At 53.7% G+C, this 22,622-nt stretch overlaps 5 protein-coding genes across 5 annotated transcripts; 2 read left to right on the forward strand and 3 right to left on the reverse strand.

The window, feature by feature from the left end:
* Window positions 1-208: 208 nt before the first annotated feature.
* Window positions 209-9,683, reverse strand: wars2 (tryptophanyl tRNA synthetase 2, mitochondrial). Its single transcript, XM_088383755.1, has 7 exons — window positions 9,540-9,683; window positions 8,788-9,394; window positions 3,822-4,076; window positions 3,089-3,169; window positions 2,588-2,670; window positions 2,296-2,417; window positions 209-1,575 (listed from the first exon to the last, which is right to left on the reverse strand). The coding sequence occupies exons 2-7, from the start codon at window positions 8,899-8,901 to the stop codon at window positions 1,127-1,129; spliced, it is 1,104 nt and encodes a 367-aa protein (XP_088239881.1). The 5' UTR covers window positions 8,902-9,394; window positions 9,540-9,683; the 3' UTR covers window positions 209-1,126.
* A 1,835-nt stretch (window positions 9,684-11,518) lies between these two features.
* Window positions 11,519-17,989, reverse strand: wdr3 (WD repeat domain 3). The gene is made up of 27 exons (XM_088383100.1): window positions 17,834-17,989; window positions 16,791-16,993; window positions 16,418-16,627; window positions 16,208-16,326; window positions 16,058-16,136; window positions 15,821-15,916; window positions 15,617-15,736; window positions 15,440-15,541; window positions 15,285-15,373; window positions 15,103-15,201; window positions 14,792-15,022; window positions 14,609-14,702; window positions 14,429-14,530; window positions 14,282-14,364; window positions 13,688-13,826; window positions 13,539-13,595; window positions 13,372-13,472; window positions 13,190-13,301; window positions 12,987-13,121; window positions 12,866-12,916; window positions 12,696-12,761; window positions 12,527-12,619; window positions 12,382-12,432; window positions 12,217-12,260; window positions 12,019-12,147; window positions 11,841-11,934; window positions 11,519-11,756 (listed from the first exon to the last, which is right to left on the reverse strand). The coding sequence occupies exons 2-27, from the start codon at window positions 16,962-16,964 to the stop codon at window positions 11,601-11,603; spliced, it is 2,826 nt and encodes a 941-aa protein (XP_088239226.1). The 5' UTR covers window positions 16,965-16,993; window positions 17,834-17,989; the 3' UTR covers window positions 11,519-11,600.
* asdurf (ASNSD1 upstream open reading frame) lies at window positions 17,760-18,743 on the forward strand. The gene is made up of 4 exons (XM_088383122.1): window positions 17,760-18,248; window positions 18,318-18,371; window positions 18,454-18,529; window positions 18,598-18,743. The coding sequence occupies exons 1-4, from the start codon at window positions 18,171-18,173 to the stop codon at window positions 18,636-18,638; spliced, it is 249 nt and encodes an 82-aa protein (XP_088239248.1). The 5' UTR covers window positions 17,760-18,170; the 3' UTR covers window positions 18,639-18,743.
* asnsd1 (asparagine synthetase domain containing 1) lies at window positions 18,324-20,807 on the forward strand. The gene is made up of 5 exons (XM_088383101.1): window positions 18,324-18,371; window positions 18,454-18,529; window positions 18,598-20,110; window positions 20,188-20,369; window positions 20,492-20,807. Exons 2-5 carry the CDS (start codon window positions 18,522-18,524, stop codon window positions 20,760-20,762), a joined length of 1,974 nt encoding a protein of 657 aa, XP_088239227.1. The 5' UTR covers window positions 18,324-18,371; window positions 18,454-18,521; the 3' UTR covers window positions 20,763-20,807.
* On the reverse strand, window positions 20,618-22,470 carry LOC148393762 (uncharacterized). The gene is made up of 8 exons (XM_088383115.1): window positions 22,172-22,470; window positions 21,880-21,969; window positions 21,674-21,753; window positions 21,469-21,584; window positions 21,297-21,394; window positions 21,169-21,237; window positions 21,026-21,084; window positions 20,618-20,938 (listed from the first exon to the last, which is right to left on the reverse strand). Exons 1-8 carry the CDS (start codon window positions 22,361-22,363, stop codon window positions 20,818-20,820), a joined length of 825 nt encoding a protein of 274 aa, XP_088239241.1. The 5' UTR covers window positions 22,364-22,470; the 3' UTR covers window positions 20,618-20,817.
* Window positions 22,471-22,622: the final 152 nt, after the last annotated feature.

Raw genomic sequence — 22,622 nt, forward strand, 5'->3', positions numbered from 1 at the left:
GTTCGTGTGTGTGTGCGCGCGCGCGTGTGTGTGTGGAGGGGGGTTATAAAAGGGTGGCAAGAAAATTGTGGAAATGAAGAAAAATAAAGGGTTAGGGTTGGCGAAAACTTTGGATGGTTCCTTTTTGGGCTACTTTGTATGCATGTAAACTATGTCTACATTTAATGTTCACATTTGCGTCCTAGTTGAGACAAAAATTGAAAAGCGCTTAACGATGCATTTGATTTTATTTATGAATCAAAACAATGCATGTGAAAATTGTGAGTTTTGGACATAACATATTCTAGTATTTGAATGCATCTCGTGGCCTATTTCGTATTTCTTAACCAGAAAAAATATAAACACACATCAAATGGTTTGATTCAAAACATGATGATTTAGTCTGTGATGTCATAAAAAAATGGACCACGCAGGGGCCATAAATGTCATGGCCATCTGTGAGCTGTTGTCTGACATTTTCATCAAACAGAAAAAGTGTGTCAGAAACAACAAACAAAACCAAAAAAAAACCAATAATAATAATAATTTATCGTTTTTAAATATGACTTGCTAATTTTTGTAATCATGATCACGGAAAAGAAGAAAAGAGGAAAAGACATTTTGCGGAGGAAATAATCAGTGAAAAAGTAATTACTTTAACTTAAGTACAAACAAAATAAAACAGAAAACATTGACTGTTCAGACATTTGTTATTATTTCTGCCAATTGTAGTCTTGAATAAAAAAATAAAATAAAATAAAGAATCCCTGCAAAGGCCTAAAGTGATGTCCCAAAAAATAAATCAGCCAGCTCGGTATCTGTGCCATGTTTGCCCGTCAACCGTCTGACTTTAGGTGAAAAACTCAAGTATTTCAATTTGAATTTAGTATTTAAAAATGTGTCATAATTATTGTGACCGCCATGCATTCAAAAAGAATACATAAAAATAAAACATTTCAAAGACAGGAAACAAAAAATTAAAACCAAAAAGGACCAGGTGGCATCTGTTCCAATTGCGTCTGTCAATAGTCCTTTCACGCCTTGGAGCAGAAAAAGCATAAAAAAATGCATATATTGTTGGTGTCACAAAGAGACACAGACAATTAGAGGCAAGCAGAAGGACCAATGGGGCGCTCCCAGTTCCAAGTCAACTGAATCCGACCAATCTCCTGACTTGCCGTATGGTGGGAGCCGCCAGCTCCCTGGCTCGGCGACGCCCCTCGTCCAGCACGGCCTCCAAGTGGGCGCCATCGGCCCGGAGCCGCAGCAGCCGCTGGCGAATGGGCGCCAGCCTCTGGACCAGCACCTCGGCCACCAGTTTCTTGTACGCCGCCGTGTCCAAACCCCGGGCCCGCGACACCGCCTCGTCCACGTCGATGGCGGCGGCGGCGGCGTGGATGCTGACCAGGTTGGACACGCCGGGCCTCGTCTCCGGGTGGTACGTCACCTCCGAGGTGAAATCGGTGACGGCGCGCCGGATTTTCAGGGCGATGTCGTCCGGCGTGTCCGTGATGTAAATGGTCGCCATGGTCTGGGGGTCCGACTTGGACATTTTGGAGGAGGGCTCGCGAAGGGATTTCACCTTACGGGTGGAGCCTGCGCGCGGACGGATGGATGGAGGGAGGGAGGGAGGAAGAAGGGGTCAGGGTCCAAAGTGATAGAAAATGGGTCACTTATTTGGGAGTGCACATCAGAAAATCTGGGCTAGCAAGAGGCTAGTCTGCTCCAACGACAAAGCAAAAGCTGGGACACAACAACCGGCGCTGTTCAGCCGAAAACTTCGGGCAAAATGGCACTCGTATGACTTCTTGGGAAAAGGGGGGGCGAGGCAGAAGAAAACCTTTAGGAAAGGTCACCAAGGTCTGCTACGATGAACGGTGGGACAGCAATTTGGAAGTGCGCATCTTCTCTTAAATGCGTTCAAAAGTTGCAAAGACAAATTTAAGGGTTGAATATTTGGAGATGCGCAGCTGAAAAGCCTGTCCAATTTTCAAACCTCATCCATTGGCCTCCAAAAGGAAGAAAAAAAAAAGACAGGATGGCGGCTGCAGATCAGAGCATCCTCTCCGCCGGCCACCGATCAATCACAAGTCCTGCCCCCCTCAGCAGTCAATTATCACCCTATTGGTGGCAAAGAGGCTTCTTTCATCAAAACTGCTGACGCCATTTTGTATTTTTACGACGCTTGGGAATAAACAAGCGCGCTTGGCGTGTGTGTGCGAGTGTGCGAGTGTGCGCGAGTGTGTTGACCATGTGTGTGTTTAATTGCAAGGCTTGCGCTGCACACGCATTTAAAAATAGCGAAGGTGTCCTTACTGAGCAAGGCGCGGGGGTGCGGGAAGAGCGGCTCGCCGTAACGCGCGTTGAAGATGCGAGCCAGGTCCTGGGCCAGCTCCAGATGCTGGACCTGGTCCTCGCCCACGGGGACGTGCGTGGACCTGAGAGCCGGCCCGGGAGGATGAGAGCACGTCAACAGAGCATCATCTGGAGAACACGGGCTTGCGCAAACGTGCTTGAGCGTGGAAATCAAATCAAAGCTGCGGCGGCGCATATCGCCACCTAGAGGCCTGGAGCCAAAGCGCACGGCCTGGGCCGGCGACAGACTCACTTGTAGAGGAGAATATCGGCAGCCTGGAGGACGGGATACGTGTACAGGCCCACGCTGCCTTCGTTCTTCTGCGTGCTCTTCATCTGGACAAAAGAAGACATTTGGTGCCTCCAAACGGGAACATTTTCCGACTGGACAAGGTGTAGTTTTTTGGGCCTCCTCGGGGCCCGATCCACGCCGCATGTGTCCGGGAAATGACGGCTATTAAGAGGACAAATCTGGCAGGTGGAGAAAGCAATAAAACAGACGACGACGGGGAAGCGAAATGGAAATCCGACACCCGGCGGCGGGAGGAGAAAAAAAAAAACACGTGCTGCTATTCCAAAGGTTTCGTCCACTTGAACAAATAAACACCTCGCCTCGGTTTTCGCAAAATCCGAGCGGCCAATGCGCAAAGCTAAACAGATGTTAGCTTGCCACAAGTTGCGGCATGTGGCGTTGCTCACGTGGGGAGAAATGAGCTTGTGTGTGTGCGCGTGTGTGTGTGTTTTGCATGGCTACCTTCCACTGCGGCAGGTGGCGGAGGCGGGGCATGCTGGTCAAGCATCCGAGGATCCAGGAAAGCTCGGCGTGCTCGGGCACCTGCCGAGATCGGATAAGCTTTCACACGAGTCACGTTTTCAAACAAGACGGCGAGTGAGAAGGGGGCCCCTGAGAGGCGGCGGGAGGTACTGCGCACGGGGGCAAAGGCTTACATGAGCCCAGGTCTAATCAAATGAAAGGACAGTCGTAGAAGTGCGCCGCGGCTCCATTGCTTTATGTGACATTCTCTCGGCTTCGAAAAGCGTTTGCGGTGACAAATTGCAGCCGGGCGGCCGCTGGGATTTGCCGCTTCGTCGCTCCAGTGATGAAAATGTGCAAAATGGGGCCTCGCGCTTTTTTTGTTTTTCCTTTCTTCCTCCTTGCCACTGAAATTCTTTCATGCGGTTAAAGCGGCTATTTCTTTGCGGTTGCTGTTTGTGTGTCTTTCCATCCTGTCCTGTCAAAGGAAAATGAAGCAGGCGCACGCGAGGGTGTCGGCGGGTCAAGGCGACGACGGCGCAAAGATCAACTCCGAGATAGAAAAGGAGCCGTGGAGGGCTCCGAGCAAGGGGTCGGACTGCATGACTAAGTTTGAAAGGCGGGTGTGTCAGGCTTGCGAGGAGGGAGGGAGGGAGTTAGGGAGGACCTGTGTCAAATGTGCAAGCGGCGGCGGCGGCGGGCGGGACGTGCGATTGGCTGCTCTGCTGCGCACCTGCGACTGCTGGAAGAGGATGACCTTGCGCGGGTCCACGCCGCAGGCGAGCAGGCTGGCCACCATATCCAGGATGTTGGTGCGGAGAGCGCGCGGGTCCTGCGGCCGGGTGATGGCGTGCAGGTCCACCACGCTGTACAGCACCACCGGGTAGCGCTCCTGCAGGGACGCCCACTGCTCCAGGGCCCCCAGGTAGTTGCCCAGGTGGGGGACCCCCGTGGGCTGGATCCCGGAGAACACCCGCTGCGCTGCCGCCTGCCCGGCAAAACAAGCTAACGTTTAGCATGAGCATTGCGGCTAGCTATCAAACACTTGCCGGCGCTTAACTAGCAAAAAGAAAAAACACCATTTGAATTGAAATGCCAAGCCCGACGAGTGGCTTTCTTTTCATCGGATTTCCTCGGGCCTTTCTGCCGAGCGGTGCCGAGATCGGCCGGCGAGCGCAGAACGAGCGCCTGTCGCGGTTTGCAAAAATGCACCGGAGAGGCCGGAAGCGCTTCGTTCATTAGCCTCCGCCGCGTGATTGCGCCGAGCCTCTTTGGAGGTCGACCTGGGGCGCGAGCGGGACCCCGAGTCTGGCTCATGTGTGTTCTCACTTCCAGCTGACATGTTAACCCCCCCGAGGGAAGCCATTAGTCACGCAGACATGCTAATGGCGTCATTTGAGCCAATCAAGTGGCGCGCAGAGTCAACAGCAGCGGCTACAAAGCGCCCGTCACCTGGCCAGACACCGCTGCGGAAGGAAGGCCTGCCTGCCCGCCCGCCCGCTCGCTCGCTTTGTGGGAGGGAGGGAGGGCGGGAGAGTGGGGGAAGAGGTAAATCAGCCCCCGCCCGATGACAGGCCGGACAGCCACGGGTGTACGGCAATTAATTTTTATGACGGATGCCGCAACACAAGCGCAATGGTTGTAAAAGGTGATACGCTTTGAAATCACAGCGGCCGCTGCGCCGCGACATGATTTGTTGCGCAATATTTCACGCCTCTAATAAAATTATTGGAGAATAAAAGGGGGGGGGGGCAGGGGGGACTTCCTAACTTTGGAGGTTTAAAAAGGACACTGTGACAAGCGCAGGCCATTTGGGCCCACAAGGTCAGGCAAAAAGTTGTCCAAATCAAATGGAGTCCATTCTTTTTATTTTTTTGCACCATCCACGTCGCCTGGGAGCTTCGGCCCGCTCGCCCAACCCGCTCGGGTGGGTCGCTTGTGGCGGCTTCCATTTGCTCTTGCGGTCGCGAGCTCCCAGCTTGTCCACGTGGAGTTAAAGTCGGACGAGTTCCCGTGCGAGCCTTCGCTCGCAGTTGAAATGTTCCGACGCCTCCGCTCCACGCTCGCTTGCTCACTCGCTCGCTCGCTGGCGTCTTGTATTTATTAAGCATTCTTGCGCGAGGATGTCATTTTGTTGTGGCTGATTAATGCAACATTTTCTCGCCGTGCGGTCGCTTGTTCATTGGAGAAGAAGAAGCCAGAGAAATGTTGGAAAAGGGCTCTCCTCAGGAACCCGAGAGGGGGAGAAAAAAGGCTCGCTCGCCGGCCATGGCATCCCGTTCGCTCTTAGCCCCTCCGCGTGAAGTGACGGCTGTTTTTCCGTCAGGCTGAGCGTGAGGCAGCTGGTTTTTTTTGGGTCCAAGTTTCAGATGGAAGCATTTGCGCCCCCCCAGCGCACGGTACAAGCGAAGACCTATTCTGGGAAAAAGTGTGAAAACACAGCGCAAACGTAAGCTTGCCGTGGCCCGCCGCCTTCACACACACAAAGCGTGTAATGTCTTCAGCACATGGCGGCCGCAAAAGAGCAAAGCTTTCGTCGCCTTGGCGACCGCTGCTGTCGACGTTGAAATATCAAGAGCGGAGCGGGGGGCGTGGCGGATCGGCTTCGACGTGCCGACAGTCGTTGGGTTTTTTCTTTCAATTTTTTTCGATTGCATTTGCCAAAGAGGGAGAGCATTTCCTCAGCGGCAGTCGGCTGCGGAGACAATGACATCACTTTCAACCAAAATGGCCGACTTGCTGTCGGTGTGCAGGGCTGATTGACTTTTTTTTTCCTTGAGCAAAGGTGACATTGGCCGCTTACCACTAAAATGGCTGACTTCCGCACGCATCTGCGGCCAATTTTGGGATGGGGGGGGCTAGTTTTGAGTGACTGTGATGTTGCAAAAGCAAAACAAAAAGCATCCAAACTTTCAGTTCTTATCAGCATTTGGCCACAGACACGTGCGCCCCCTAGCGGCCGTGAGCGCTATGCAGTAGCAGTGCGACCCAAAATAATCTTTTTTGTACAGTAGGGCACTCTTTGGCATACAATGCCAATTGGAGCTCCACGTCGGAATCCAAACGCGGGCTTCCGATAAGTGCTCGCTCGTTGTGAATGGGCCACGCCTTTTTCAATGCGGTTTCAACAGGGATGACGGTTTTGGCCAGGCTATGTCAGCGGTGGAGAGCATTTTCTCTCTCCGGCCGAGGCTTGGCTATTGTCGCCGACGATGTTCCAGCAGAGCCGTCAAGGTTATTCATCACGGCCGGCCCGACAGAGCGTATCTGTTGGGCCGTGGATGTGCTCTGGGCATCCTTTCAGGGCTTCCACGCGGCTTCCACGGCAGCCAAGACATTTCACAGCGTGCCAATTTCAACAAGCGCGCGGGACGGCCGCCCGCCGCCGGCTGGCTCGACCGCTGGCTCGGCCCCCCGCCACCGCCGACCGTCAAGTCTTTGCGGGGGGACTCCGGCGTCACGTCTTTGCCAGCGCCGCATCCCGGCAGATGGAAGGGCGGAAGGATTTCCCCCCACCGCCTCGGCTCTCCCGCAGCGCATCCCCACACAGAGGGCCCAGTGTTCCTTTTCCGTCCCGTGTTCACGGCGACGTTAATTCACCTTGACGTGCCTCCCCCCCCCCCCCCATCCCACTTGGTCAAGCGAACTCTACGACATCGCCAGTGTTTTTGTTCGAGGTGAGAACACACCGCAGGTCCAAAACCCGGTACCGAGCGTAAAAGAAAACCGGACTGTTCTTCCCAAAAACTCTCCGTTCCAAGCCCTCATTTTGATGGTTCTTCAGAAAAAGCCTTTGGTGGATTTGCACCTGCGGAATGTTGGCGTCGGCCGTGCGGTCGGTTGGGGGGAAGCCAAGCTGAACGAGTCGAGAATCTCCACGGCGGGGCAGAGAAGAATGCAGCTACATAATGAGCCCGAGGGAATAAACGCTGACGTGGCAGATCCCACCAACGGTGCCCATCCTCATTTATGCCCTGATATTTGGTGGCTAGCGGCCGGCGGGTCACCGGCGAAGCCCAAAGCTGGTTTGTTTTTCCTTCACCGAGGGAGGGAGGGAGGAGCGCATTTGATTAAGTCTGCGTGTGAAGGCGGGACAGGTGAGATTGATGAGGTTCCTCCGAGCGTCACGCTGTGCGGCGGCCGGGCAGGAAGAGAAACGCCGCAGTGTGGCACCGGCGGGTGGGCGGCACGGCCGGCCTGATTAATGGCCAACGCAGCCCCTTCAAAAACAGCGGCGCTCCAAAAATAACCTGCACGGGCCGGCCAGCCGCGGCTTCACAAGGCTCCAGACTTCAAGACGGCCCGGAGGGAGGCCGGGGCAAGAAGGGAGGGGAAGGCTCAGGAAACAGTCATCGGCCTCATTAGGAACTCCAGCTTTAACGAGCGTTTCCACTTTACGCAAAAGTGACAAAAGTTGACGAGGGCAACCCAAGCAAGTATATGATCTTGCCGGCCAGTGACAGACGCAATTAGGGGGGAGAAGTTAGCGGGCCGGCCGGCCGGGGTCAGCCGGGCCCGTAAACCGCAGCGACCGACCTTCTTCTTGCTGCGACCGACGGCGCTCATCCCAAGGGAACAACCGCAGCGGAAAGGTCCAATAATTTTTTTTTTAAAAAAGCAGAGTCACATTTGCAGCTCAACAAAAGGAAGCCGTTTGGGCAATTGGTTGTTATCCTGTTCCCGGGCGGTAGACGGACTCTTGCATTTTGGTGCCGAGTGGACAGAAAAGCACGCCCAGGCGGGCGCATGAAAACTTTTGCCTGGCGCCAACATTTGCAGGTGAGCTGCCAATTTGGTGGAGCTGGCGGCAGACGGACAGTGTTGCTTTTCCTTCCTCGTCACGCTCCCCGAAAGGGGGCCGAGGTGTGATTGGCGTCAAACCTTCGCTTCCCCTTCACGCCCTGGAAAAAAGATTTTTTTTCCTTTGCTCATTCCGCCTGTGGTTGCATGATGAAGTGTCGCCTCTCCGTCACGTGTTCCACATTCTCACACACACACACGTGTGAGCAACATTTTCACGTGAGCGCTGCTTCAATTCTCTTCACACTTGCGCTAAGGTGGAAGGAGGAAAAGCGCTAGTTTGGAATATTGCTTTTGCCTTTGCGTAGGAGCTGCCGCACCGGTTGTGTTCAAACGTCAAGGCAATGCGGAGTTATGGCGCAATTGTTTTGCCAACAAGCCACGTTTGGTTTGCGGCAATGCAAGCATTAGGACATGACATCTATATTCTTGACCCCAAAGAAATACATTTAAATCAGGGAAAGGCGGCAACTACATTGTTTTATTGTTGTGCTTGCCGAACAGATATTTGTAAACTAGAGTCACAAGAAAATGAACTCACAAAGAATATCTGTGACTAAATGATTGATTGTTATCAGGACGCTCATCTACGACTATGAACGAGTCTTATATTCCTATTAGAATATTACTCCGTGCTATTTTAGAGCGAACGAGCGTTGAACTCAAGCTTTAACAACCGGACCAAATTGTCCGCACAGGTCGAACACGAACACAAACACAAAGGCTGACTGTCAACAGGCTCGCAAATACGAGCGTCTGATGTTGACATTTCCACCACTGGTGGAGGGAGTGAGGCAAGGCAGGTGAAGGCAAAGAGGAGAGTCGGGCTCCCAGGAAAGAGCACGACACACAAGACACACGAGACACACGAGACAACTAGCACCGATCTCCGTCTTTACCTTGTTTTCCGACGCGCCGCCATCACAGAGAGACCTTCGGTGCACTCGCTGAAAGCTCCTGGAGAACCTGAGCAACACATGTCGCGCAAGCTTGGACCGCACCGGCAGCGCCATCTTGGAGCAGAGGATGGTGACGTCACAGCCGGCCAGCTCGTACGGCAGCCTCGCGAGGTCAAAAGCACTCGGAGAAAGGCTACCTGAACAGACGCGGCTCGAGCGAGTTTCCTCATCAGTCACCTTTGAGCGTTCTTTTGTTACATGTTTGACGGTTGCGTAATTGTAGCACTTGTCATTAAAGCTTGTTTAGCGTGTTTAAGATCAAGAGGTGTTTTCAGGGAGCAACAAGTCCGCTGAAGTGGAAATAAAGGCGCTAACAAATTCGAGTTGAAACTGAGAGTGCCGTTGTGGTGTCAATAAGAGCCACTTTTAAGGCAGAAATGAAGGTGCTGATTCAGGTGTGTTGAAGGTGGACATTCTTCAGGTTGTGGAAGTGCGCCTTGTTGTTGTGTCTGGGCCCCGACTGGCTGGCCTTGGTTTTCCCATGACCGCTGAGCTGCGCTGAGCTGCGCTGCGCTGCGCTGAGCTCTTTTCCATGCGTGGCTGTCACCTATTATTATGATGACACACATCGCCTATACATTAGCGATCAGTCGGCACACGGGGGTCGGGTTACGCGACCGACGGACGGACGGACGGCGTGTCTGCGGGGCGCGCTCGCTCGCTCGCTCGCTCGCTCGCTGGCTCGCCACTACCTGAGAGCTTTCATGTCGGCAACATCTGCCGCATCTGGTTGCGTTTGCCACGCAAAACGTGAGCGCGTCATTCCATATTCATTAGCGTTTCCCGAGGCAACGCAAAGCAACGACTGCCGCTGCCGTCTCCCACGCTGCTCCCCGTGTGCGTCTGTGCGCGTGCATGTGCGCGTGCGTGGCCCAGCTCCTGTTTCCTGGCCACCCACCAGACACGCGCGCGCGCACACACACACACTATCGTGGACCCAGTTGGAAATTCCTCGACTTGACTCAAGGCAAAGTTCTTTGCAACGAGCGAGACAAAAAATGCAGAATAATAATAAAATAGAAAGAGCTCGGGTTACTTGCAAGGCAGCCATGGAATTGTTCAAACGGGAATGCCACTCTAATAAAATGTGTGCGCCAGATCTGAATAGATTGCATTCACTGTGCCTATGAAGCTATTGTACAAATGCAGACGACCATTACCATCAATACACAACTCGACAAGAACATCTTCACAATTTTCAAGCAAGAGTAAAAAATAATTGGAATGGAAATGTTGCCGATTTCTGAATACTATCTGAATACAAAAAAATGCAGATATACACGATATTATGTGTACGTAAAGTGAAAATTAAAAAAAATGCAAAAACTTATGTTGTCATCAGCTTTTAAAAGCATGACTGAAAAGGAGCATTTATGCGTCCAGAAAGATTGGCGTCAAAGCCTTCGATGTGTCCCAAAGTAGTTTGACCCGCCCGAGAAAGGTGACGAGCGATAGGCGACGAGTGAACGCGTCAAAACACTTTGAGCAATAACAGAGCACAACAACAGCGCATTTGTCTTCCCGCTCCACATTGGACACCTCATTAGGTACACCCAACCACAACAACCGACGGACCGACCGACCGACCGACCGACGCCATGCCAAACGCCTTTACGCGACAAACGCAAAAACAAGTTGAGAGGTGAACTGGAATGCGCATCTGGGAATGAAGGTCGCTCTGTGCGCTCGGGGTGAAAAAAAGGTGCCAATGAAGTGTCGAAGGTGGAGTTGGAATTCGGGCTGCGTACGTGCAGGGGGGGGTGAAGAGCGAGCTGAGGGCTGTTGCTCTTTCATGCGTGTTTATTATGCCGGTTGTAGTTTTTCGGGGTGCCGTCCACCTGTCATAATAACGCCGGGGGGAAGGAAGGAAGGAAGGTGATGAGTGACGCCTCAAATGTGCCACTGTGCGCATGTGCGCGTGCGGACGGTGACGCTGAAAGACGCAACTCCTCGGGCCGACACCGACGGAACGGACGCACGCACGCACGCACGCCACCCAGGCGGACGGAATGACGGACAAGCCACTAAGGATTGACAGACAGCTTGAGGGAGGGACAAACGTGAGAAACGGTGACGACCCCAAATGATCCACGTGTGACACTTCACATTCAGATACCAAATTTAAAACGAATCAAAATGCATGCGTACGTATGCGAGTTCCCTTGGGGAGGCCCGTTTCAGCACCTTGTCTCGTTGCCTGTCGGGGCGTCGACAGCAGCCCAAGAGTGCAAACTTGCTCGTGCGTTTGTGGGCTAGGGGGGAGTGCATGTGTTGACCTCCTTTCAGGCCAGGGGGGGTTGTGTGTGCGTGGGTGAATGGTTTCCCCCGCCCTGATCTGGGTCAAGTGTGGTTATTAAAACATGTTTCTCTCTTCCGCTCACATGAGAGGAGGTGCGAGTCCCAAACCCCCCATCAAGAGCTCGCCGAGTGTCGTGAACTGACCACTTTTTTAACAAGCCGTCACTTCACTCTGGAGGGAGGGGAGGGGAGGGGAGGGAGGAAAAAAAAAAAAAAAAAAAAAAAAAACTTGGCATCGGATATCCTCGAAAGGGAATCCATGCAAACTTGGATAGGAAACGAGTTGGGTTTCCAAGTTGGGTTTAAACAATTGAGGCGTTGGTGGACATACAGAAAATGTCATCAAGGAGTCCTTTGAAAAGATGCACTGGTCTTAAGTGGGAACAAAAATAAGTTTTATTGTTATGATTGGAGAGACGGGTAGAAAAAAGCAAGAGTCTGGTTTGCCATTAGCGTCAAGCGAGAGTGAGGATGGCCCTCTCGCGTTTCCTCCGCCGTTTCTTCTTGTCGGCCAGGCGTCCCGTGGCGTCGGCGAACAACATCACCTCCTCTTTGCTCTCCAACTCGCGCTGGAGGAACTGCAGGGCGGCGCTGTTGAAGCCCATCAGGTCCTGGAAACAAACCAAAAAAAGACACCACCGTGATGACAAAGAGGAGGGGCGAGGAGGAGGCGGAGCTTCGAGCGGCGCACGTACGCGGATGTCTTGCACTTTGGAGAGCGTGTTGGTGCGCAGGTCATCGATGACGGCGAGAAGCTTCCGGCTGTCGACGATCCGACCAAAATGAATCCTGGGGGGAAGAAAAAGCGGCCTTTCAAAAACGGGCCCGTCCGTCCGTCCGTCCGTCGCTGGTCAAGGGAAGCGAGTGACTCACTTGAGCAGGAAGAAGAGGCAGCGGCACACCAGCTCCACCTCCAGGCCTTCCTGGATGAAGCCGTCAAAGAGCTCCAACAGCTCCGGAACGTACGGGAACGGCAACACCAGCAGAGACACTTCCAGCTCGCTGACACGGCACAAAACACCAGTCCAAGAAAAAGAACATTTAGTCCTGTGAAAGAAAGTTGCTTCTCACCTGGATCGGACTTTCTTGATGACGTCCAGAACGTAGCGGGAAGGCTGCAAGTGCGACACGTGCACAAACGAGCGAGCAGCGTGTCAGAAACTTGCCGCTCAAATCCGGATTTCAACTCCAGAGAAATTCTACAAAGACTCTGCGCTGACAGAGGTTCACACTTACAGAAATGTTTCCAAAGGCTACCAGGATGGGATTTGCTTCGGGAAGCGCCAGCTGCAAGTAGTGGTGGGAGAGCGAGGGAGGGAGCGAGCGAGCATCAGCCAAACTTCCACATACTTGATGTCCAAACGCACGGCAAGCGGCTCACCTCCTTTCCGGCTCGCTGACAAGCGTATTTATGTTCCTCCATCTTCCTGTTCTCCCCGCGGAGGAGCTCCAGAGCCTCCATGATGCGTTCGGCCTGTCGGTCAACACGCACGCGCGTCAACGTGACGAGCCACGTCGCGATTACTAACGGCTGAGCAAAGTCAACTCACAGCTTTGACCGTCTCCACCGTTTTCTTGGCGGCCGGCGCGGCTTGGCCAGGGGTCTCTCCGGGCACCTGCAAAACGCAACAGCAGAGTGACTGCGCTGCGGCCCGCTAGGTGGATTCAAACTGTCCTGAAGCCTTGGAAAAAGTAGAGAAGGAACAAGGTGGCGACTCACCGCCGGAGTGTCACCTTTGGCCAGGCTCTCCTCAAACTCCGCCTCTCGCTCCTGTCAAACCCGAAAACACGCTCAGTGGCGAGAAAGGCCAAAAGGAAGATTGATGAGAACGCTTACTCACCATCTCCCGTTCCTCCTCCAGGATGACGGGCTCCCTGGTCCTCTCCCACAGGCGCAGAGACTTGTCATGCGACGCCGACACCACGTGGTCGCCGTTGGGGCTGATGCTCAGGCACCACACCTCGCGGTGGTGGCCCTTGCGTGGGCGAGAAGAGAAACGTCAGCGGCCGGGCCCGCTCCCGTTTTGGGACAGGAGAGACTGACCTCCAAGGTCTGGATGTGCTCAAACTTGTCAGCGTCCCACTGTTTGATCTTCTTGTCCTTTCCCGCCGTGAAGAACAAATGCGTCTTGGGGACGAACTGCAGGAACATGACGCTGTGCGCGGGGCAATCCACGTGAGAAATTGCGAGGCGAGGCGAGCGTGCCGCCTGGCCACGCGGCCCACCTGTCGTCGTGCGCAAACATGGAGCGGTGACAGTCGCCAAAGTCCAGACCCCAAATCTTCACGTTGCGATCTGCCGAGCCTGTGGCTATCAGCTTGCTATCCTGGGGGGGGGGGCGAGTTAGGGTTAGGAAGTAAAAATCATTTGATCCTGGCAGCGGGCGACTCACGTGTGTTATGTCCAGGCAGAGGACGGGCAGCTTGTGTCCGTACAGCGACAGGAAGAACTGCAGACGAGATGAGACGAGACGAGAAGAGTCATTACGTGCGGCGAGCCCCTCGCCTCGCCCCCGCCCGACCGACCGAGCGGTTGCCCCACCTTCAACGTGTCCGTGTAGAAGACTTTGACGGTGCAGTCCAGTAGGGAGACGGCCAGCAGGCGGTGATCGGGAGAGAACTTCACGCACAGGACGTCGTCGTCCAGCTGCAACGTGCGTCTGTGCTTCAACGTCAGCTTCCTGCAACGCGTTGGGTGCAAACGCCCATCGATGACAAGGAAAACATTCAAGAGGGAGAATGAAAAGAAGTCATCAAATGAGCAAAGAAAAACGGAAAGGTCAAAAGAAAAGGACAAAAGACAGAACACAAATGAAAAAGGAGGAGAACAAGAAAGGCAAGATGGAAAAAGTGCAAAAGAAAAAGCAATTAGAAAAGCACAAGGGAAATGGGAAACAAAATGGAAGAAAAAAGAAAGTGAAAAACCAGGACCCAAACGGGAATGAAGAAAAAAGGGAGAACAAATGGAAAGAGAGGAAAAACAAAACAGAAAGAAGGAAAGGAAGAAGGAACACAATGACAATCAAGAGAAACGAGGTGAGAAAAAGGACAGACTGTAATATGCACATCAGGCCACCAGAGGGCGCTCCTGCACTTTCAGCAGCTTCTGCCAATGGAGCCTTGAAAGCAGACTTACTTGTGTCCACTGGCCTCGTCCTTCACCAACTCAAAGTCCCACAACTTAACCTTCTTGTCAGCGCCTCCCGTCACCACGCCCCGCTGCGGACCATGCAGATTGTTACACATACTATGCACATACCTCCATCGGCACGGCACGGCGTACCTGGTCGGGCGCCAGGCAGAGGGACCACAGGGCCCCGGCGTGGGCATCCAGCGTCTCCAGGAGGCTCGCTGACGCCAACTCGAAGATCTGCAGAGCACCGCTCTGCAAAGCAAAAGCTCATTGATGAGAGCGCCTCGCCCCCCCCCACCGGTGGGCACGACTCAGGACCGCTCAGCCCACCTTGGTCCCCAGGATGATCTGCCTGTCGCCGGGCACAAAGAGGGAGCAGAGGGCGTAGTCGCACACCATGGTGCGCACCACCTGCAGCGTGGACCTGAGAGAAACGCGGCACACACTTTGATTGGCACGCCCCGAGGGCAAACGGCCGGTGCACGGCCACAAGAGCGGCGACGTGTCAGCGACCTGTTCCACACTTTGACGGTGTCGGCCGACGCCGACAGCACGGCCAGGTTGTCGGAGCTGAAGGCCAGGGTGCGCACGTCGCTGCGATGGCCGTCCAGCGTGAGGCGCGCCGTCTTAGCGGCCGTCGCCGCTTTGTCCCTCGTCTTCAGGCTGTACGTCTCCACCGTGTTGTTGTGCAGCAGCAGCGCCACCTTCAGCTCACCGCCGCCGCAGCACAGGCAGTCGGCCCACCTGAGGCGAGGAATCGGCCCGTCAAGTGACGGCGGTCGGTCGGGCAGATCCGGGCCGCCGGGCCCCTGGGACTCGGTCACCTGATCTTGGAGGAGGCCCTGATGTCGCTCAGTCGCACGATCTGGTCTTTCAGCGTCCAGTCCACCTGCGGCTCCTCGCCGTCGGTGCCTCCCGCCGTTCTGAAGGAGCAAGGCGAGCATCACGCTTTTACTCCGTACAATTGGAAGCGACAAAGGATGTTCGCGCCTTCGTTGCAACTCACTTGGCGGCCTTCTTGATCTTCTTGTCCATCTTCCTGCGCGCGTCGCGCTCCGACAGCACGGCAAACACTTCCAGGACGCTGTCGTTGCCCTGACAAGTCGCCATATTTCATTGCGTCTTTGCATTTGTTGTCTTTCTCCCCAAGCTTACACTCACGTGACAGGCGAAGATGCCGGCCTTGGTGTCGGCGGTCAGAGACACGACTCTGTCCCTGGCCTTGCGGAGGACGGAGCCCGCTTCCTTGCACCTCAAAATACGCTAAAGACGGCGAGAAACACAGAGTTGGTCACACATGGGCTCCAATGGTCAAGACACGCTTAACTCGCTCCGTACGTCTTCCGGACTCTGGCCGTCGTCGCCGTCCTTTTCGCCGTCGTCGCCGTCGTCGCCGTCCCCACCGCCGCCGTCGTCCGACAGACTTTTGCCCTTCTTCGCTTGGGGCTCACCCTTGGCCTGCCACGACACACACACACGCCGCAGGCGGGCATCAAGCGCAAGGAGTCCACGCCCCCTTCAGGGCGGGCGGCAGCGTCTCACCTCCGACAGGTAGGTGACGTCCCACCCTCGGAGCTGGCTGTCGCCCGAGCCCGTCAGCAGCTGCCGCTCCTCGTTCAGGAAGGTCATGGCCCACACCTGATCACGAGAAACGCAAAACTGAGTCAGCGATCAAATTGTCATCTCACCATAACAAAAGCAATTGATTTCAGTTGACGACTCCACGTGTTTGAGACGGCTGTAGTTTTGAACTACAAGTGCGTTAACGGGGACGCTCACCTCACTGCGGTGGCCCACCAAGGTCTTGAAGCAATGCTGCGTGTCCAAGTCCCACCACTTGACAAAAGTGTCCTTGGAGCTGCCCACAGCACGTTCGGCGGTGAGATCAAGTCGTTGTGCGTTGGCAGAAGTGAACTCCAGTAAGCTTACCTGGTCACCAGGAGGTTCTTGTCTTTGAGCAAGAGCACTTGCGTGACCTCGTCTTTGTGCCCCCGCAGTCGGTACAGGCCGCACTCGTTGATCACGTCCCACACGATCACGTCCGTGTCCTGCGAGCGCAAAAACAAACACAATAAATGGGAGGAAATCGGTCCCGCCCAAAAGTGAAGACGAGCGGGGCAAAGGTTTTTATTGGTTGACCTTGGAGCCGGTGACGAGTCTGGCCCCCAGCGCGTCGTAACACATGGCCGTGACGGCCGACTTGTGTCCGTTGAAGCAGACGTTGCTCTCTCCGTTTAGCAGGCTGAAGAGCCGCACGGCGCCGTCCTCGTAGCCCACGGCCACGTGGACGCCGTCCGGCGACGGCCGCAGGAACGTCACCTCGTGTTTCTGACCCGCCAGGATCAACACCTGCACCGGGAGACGAGAGAAAAACAAAACAAGTAAAAAACGTGAGCAGGAAGTATCCCCCCCCAAAAAAAAATAATCAAGAAAAGTTCTTTGAGTCGATTGATAAGAACGGAACCATCTCATCCCAAAATCCCAAAGCAAGTTTGTTCATCTTCTCTCTCACCTTCTCCGCTTTGCGGGTGTCCCAGATGAAGACGTGCTCGCACGCGGCCACGGCCACGTAGCGGCCGCGCTCTCCGCCGCGTAGCATGACGTAGCAGATGTTAGCTCTCTGGCTGCCGATCACGCCAAACACGGCGCCCGCCACGTAGCGTAGGTACTGCTTGGTCAAGCCCATGATGCGTGGACTCCAAGTGGCGCCGATCCCTGTGGAGACCAACCGCAGGAAAGCTTGCTGTGGCCAACTATTGTATTTGTCTGAACAATTGCAACCTACTGTGAATACTTGCTGTTTTACAACTACTTCTTGTTCTATTCCTTTAAGAAACTACTACTTTCCAAAAGCCAAAAGAGGCCATTTTTGTCCACAGCAAGGAAATAGTTGATGACAAATTTTAGTTACAAAATTGGCTGGGAAGGTGGCAGGTGTAAACCGAATGCAATATTTTGCAGTTTAAACACGATTTGTTCCAAGGATGTGCTCGAGAGCCATTATTGTCATTGTTTGGCACAGATGCAACGAAACTGAGTAGACAGTACTGCAATATGATCTCTTTGACGACCTTTTTTTGTGGCAAAATGTTGCCTTTTGCGATTCAATTGTTTTAAGAGCTCATTTATGTGGGAACCAACCACTGTCTGTGTATAAATATTGTCCAGTCGTTGGTAGATTTACTAACGGACAAGATTTGAATTCTTTTTCAATTCATTCGAGCAAATAAACGCACTTGCAATTCTATGTACCATGGGGTAAGCTAGGCTACCTTTAGCCGGAAACTGACTGTTTAACCGTAAGAAATCCCCCGAGCGGGCGGAGATAAAGCGTCAAGCCAAAGGAGCACCGTTTAACGTTCTTAACCCCGCCCGCCCGGCTACCCGTGTGCATCAAATCGCTCCACCCTTGCACCCACGTGTCGATATTTCCGACTCGAAAGAGCTCATAAAGTCGCACCTAAGTTGTCATATGTTTGTTTGTGTTGTGGAGTAATGTGAGCTCTATATTTCAACGATTGTCCTCAAGAATCGGGCTCGTTTTTCAAGTCTTACCTCTGAAACGCAGCAGCGAGCTCCTTTCCTTCCTCCGCTGTTGTGAGGGGACGGGATGGCTTCAGACCGTACTCATCAATCACAGATTCGCATCAAATCACAAATTGCAGAACGATTTTTTAAAAACACATTGATTTTCAGCCACATTCGTTTTATGATATTGATTCTGATCAACTCACAAAGTGAACCGGAACTTTGAACTTGCGTTGATAAATTGCAATCAGCGTTGATTCTACTGCTTCTGACTGGGGTTCAGAACCCGGAAGTGTCAATCGGTGGCTCCTCATGCGTTAGCTTAGCATCAACCTTGGTTGTGTGTGCGTGTTTGGGGCCAAAAATGTCTTCGAAAGTTAACAATCAGCACCGCAATTCAAACGCACAGTCAGCCGAACGCAAGGAGGAGCTAAACAAACAGGTACTTGGATTGATATGAAAGTAGATATTCCTTGATGTGTCCCACAAACGTTTGTGTTTGAACTTTTAGATCAACGAGCAAACGGTGGTTGTGGACGAGCTCTCCAATTTGAAGAAGGACAGAGTGAGTCGGACGAAATGAATGCAATACATTCCGTCGTGAATGACTGAAATTGGACTGAAATGGATTTTCGCCTTACCTTTAGAATGTATATGTCCAGCAGAGGAACAGCAACGTATTGTTTTTGGCGGACAGAGGGCAAACGTTGAGTTCATGCAAGAGTAAGTCGAGTCCAGCTCCCGAGGGATAGTTTCATGTAAAGATAACCTCTTTCTTTTCTCGTCCACAGAGAAGCTGGACAGCCTGACCCAGGAGTTACAGGACATGTGAAGCTGAGCAATCGTGCAAGCATGTGTGGCATCTTCTGTCTCGTGAGTCCGGCATCCTCTCCTTTCACACGGGACGAAGCCATCGACGAGCGTTTAAAAAGAAGAGGCCCCGACTCCAGCAAAGATGCAATTGTCTCGGGCTGCCAACTTCCTTATCGGTGCTTGTTCTCGGCGCACGTTCTCCACATGAGAGGTCTTCTCACAACTCAGCCGCTGCAGGACCCCGCCGGCAACGTCCTGGTCTGGAACGGCGAGGTCTTTGGCGGTTTACAACTCCTCCCGACTGAGAATGACACCACTGTCGTTCTGAAGCATTTGTCCTCTTGTAGTGAGCCGTGTGACATTTTGTCATTCCTATGCACCGTTCGAGGTCCCTGGGGCTTTGTGTACTACCAAAAGAGTAAAGACTGCCTCTGGTTTGGGAGGGATTACTTTGGGAGAAGAAGTTTGCTGTGGAAGTATGACCAAACACTGAAAGCCTTGACACTGAGCTCAGTGGCTGCCAGGCCTCGCCGTCAATCTGCCACGCGCGCTACCGCTCACTGTGAACCTGGTCACGAATCTGGCGCCGAGTTCAGCCCGGGTGAAGCTTGCCAGTGTACCGCTCCTTGCAAATGTGGATCTTGCGCATGGCAGGAGGTGCCTGCAGTCGGTGTGTACAGAATCAACCTGAAGTCAATTGTAGAATCCGGGTCACCGACCATTGAGCTTCATCCCTGGTCTCAGGTTGGAGATCATCTTGTTTCTGCCTGCCTGGAGACGACCCAGCCTTCTGGTCCGGGCGGCTGCGTCATCCTAAAGAACCCCCCCAGCTTGCTTCGATCACCCGTTGCTCCTCTAAATACCACAGTGGATGAGGACCACGGAAACCCAGAGTCCACTGTGGAGGATCTGGAGGAGCTTCTGGACCGTATCAAAAAGGATAAGGCGGTGAAAGGTCTGATAGACGTTCTCAGCGAGGCTGTCAGGAGACGCGTCCAGTCTTTGCCCGACGAATCGCAGGCCGGCGACCGTTCACGCGTTGCCGTCCTTTTCTCTGGCGGCATCGACTCTATGATCCTGGCCGTCTTGGCTCACCGTCACGTACCCCGATGTCACTCCATAGACCTTCTTAACGTGGCTTTTCAACAGCGCGAGGCTCGGAAAGACTCTGCCAGGGGGGAAAAACCCGGTCGGAGTAAGTCGGAAACCCAAACGCGCACCCCGATGTTTGATGTCCCGGACAGAATCACTGGCAAATCGGGCCTGAAGGAGCTACAAGCCTTGGCTCCGCAGAGGCGCTGGAACTTTGTGGAAGTGGACGTAAGACGGGAGGAGCTGCAAGAAATGCGGCGCACGCGCATCGCTGACTTGGTGTATCCGCTGGACACGGTCCTGGACGATAGCATCGGGTGTGCCGTGTGGTTCGCCGCCAGAGGGGAGGGCTTCCTGGCCCGGGACCACCGCCGGACCGTCTTCATGTCTTCGGCCAAGGTATGTAATTGGATACCCCCCACTTGACTGTACGCCGTTTTGGCAGGTGACGAGACGGCATCCCTCTCTCCCTCCAGGTCATTCTGACAGGAATCGGCGCCGACGAGCAGCTGGCGGGTTACGCCAGACACAGAGTGCGCTTCAAGACCTCCGGACACCAAGGACTGGTCCAAGAAATCGCCATGGAGATCGGGAGGATCTCGTCCAGGAACTTGGGAAGAGACGACAGAGTGATTGCAGACCATGGCAAAGAGGCTAGGTAAGGGACCTTTATTGTTTGTTAGTCACGATGGCGCCGCTCCGAGGGTTAAGAAATATTGAAAGCGGCACCGTGCGTATGCAAATGGCCGGGATGAAAAAGTCCGTCTCGACCCTCCCGAGGTTTCCCTACTTGGACGAGAGCGTGGTGAGCTACCTCAACTCTCTGGCCATGCGCGACAAGGCCGACCTGTCGCTCCCGAGGGGCGTCGGCGAGAAACTGCTGCTGAGGCTGGCCGCCCGCCGGCTGGGCCTCGGGCCCGCCGCCGTCCTTCCCAAGAGGGCCATGCAGTTTGGCTCGCGCATCGCCAAAATGGAGAACGGGCGCGAGAAGGCGTCGGAGCGCTGCGGGAGGCTGCTGGACGGGCCGGCGGGAGGAGTGGTGGCCCTTTGAGTCGCGTCTGTACATCAAGGGAGTCAATAAAATGTGGAAAGCTGCGCCGCTTCGTCTACTTCATGTACGCCCGCGTGCCACCGAGGCCCTCTTTGAAATAGCCGTCGCACTCGACGTACGATTGCAAGTTGCCCACGTCGAAGCGGCCGCAAATCTCCTGCACGTACACGGGCTTTCTGCCAAAAGTCCAATTCAATACACATGAGCAGATAGGTATTACATGACGTTCAGCAAAAATCACTTCCTCCAAATGTTTTGTTTACCTCGGAATGAGCCAAGCCACAAAGTTTCCAGGGGCGTCTTTGTGCTCTATGGCCGCATCCTGACGTGACGGAAATTCAAATTCATTCAACGGATCGACCGTCGTGAGTTGAAATGGAACGCGCGCGCGGATGAGGAGCGTCACCTTCTTTTCCAGGAGGAAGGCGTCCAAGAGAGGAAGGCTGTTCTTGGACAACACGTAGAAACAAGGACACTGCGGAAACAAAAGCAGGATTAGCAAGCAAAGGGGGAGGGGCTTGGTAGACAACTTACCGCTCTCCTTGACGTGGTCTCTGAAGGCAGCGGCTTCTCCTTCATACACAAGGCCCGAAGATCAGGATCAACTTCCACTATTCCGTATTTGGGAGTTTCTGCACCAGAAGCAGGTGAAGACTTTTTTCTTTTCCTTTTTCTACTTCATAGACCGAAGCGCCGCAATGCTCACCGTCGTCTCTGCACTCGTAAGACAGCACCAGATTGTTATCCTCGCATTCCGCTTGGAGTTGACAAAACCTAGACTGGATCTGAGCAAGGCTGAAGTCTTCTTTGAAGAGTGTGTCGCTTGTGAGGATGGGGAAAAAAACCAAAAACAGTTAAGCTGGTCAACGTTTTGCGAGCAAAAAGCTGCTCACGTATATGTATGAGCTCACCCTCCAATCACCATGACGTGGTCCTGGATGTGGAAGTGCTTGACTGCCAGCTGGAGGCAGGCCACCGCACCAAGGCGCCCCTGGGGATAAAAAACAACAACAGAGTGGGCGGGCGCACGCCATTCTTTGAAATACGAAATGGACAAAAAGGCATCATCAGAAGAATACTAGGCAAAGTTGAGCAAGAAAAAAATGGCTATATTTACATCATTGCTCGTGGTCTGGTCACAGACAATCTTGACGTTTGGCAAGTGTGCGGCCCATTCTTCAAATGCTGACAGGTAAAGAGCGTTGCTCTGTGGAGAAAAAAAAAAAAAACACACAAAAACAGAAGTCAACATTTTGACAGCACTTTCATTTGTTAAAGGCTCAAGGAGCCATGGGCCAAATTAAACAGGAAGTTGACCACATTGGGTTGCCGTTGTGCGTTACTGCCGTCGCACAAACAATGGGGGCGCAAAGTCCATTTCATTGAGTCGAAAAGTGGACTGAACTCACCACGACGTAGATGGCGTCCAGCCCGTCGGAGGCGCTCAGTGCTCCGATCCAGTGGCTGAGGAGCGCGCGGTCGCCTACGGGCAGCAGCGGCTTGGCGACGCCGACCAGGTGAGCGAAACGCCCGCTGCGGTCGGCCGACACGTCCCGCTGGAGCCTGGTCCCGTAGCCGGCGGCCAGAATCACGGCCTTCATCGATACGCAGCGGCTGGCGTGCGTGCGTGCTTGTTGCCGCAGTCGTACTTTGGCAGTGGCCAGCCCTCACGCCCGCACACCCGAGACACTTCCGGGTTGCTGTCACGTGGGACTGCGATTGCCACGCCCCTCGAGGGAAAGATTTGCTGAGATTGATTTCGTGCACCTCTTTTCGAGATGATTCAACAAATGTAAGAAAATGTTTGATTTTTTTTGACTTGTTTATTCATAAAATAAAATGCTCCTTTTTGCTACTACT

The sequence above is a fragment of the Syngnathus floridae genome, chromosome 8 (assembly GCF_059516105.1).
Source record: "Syngnathus floridae isolate MCC-2025c chromosome 8, RoL_Sflo_1.0, whole genome shotgun sequence".
Lineage (NCBI taxonomy): Eukaryota > Metazoa > Chordata > Actinopteri > Syngnathiformes > Syngnathidae > Syngnathus > Syngnathus floridae.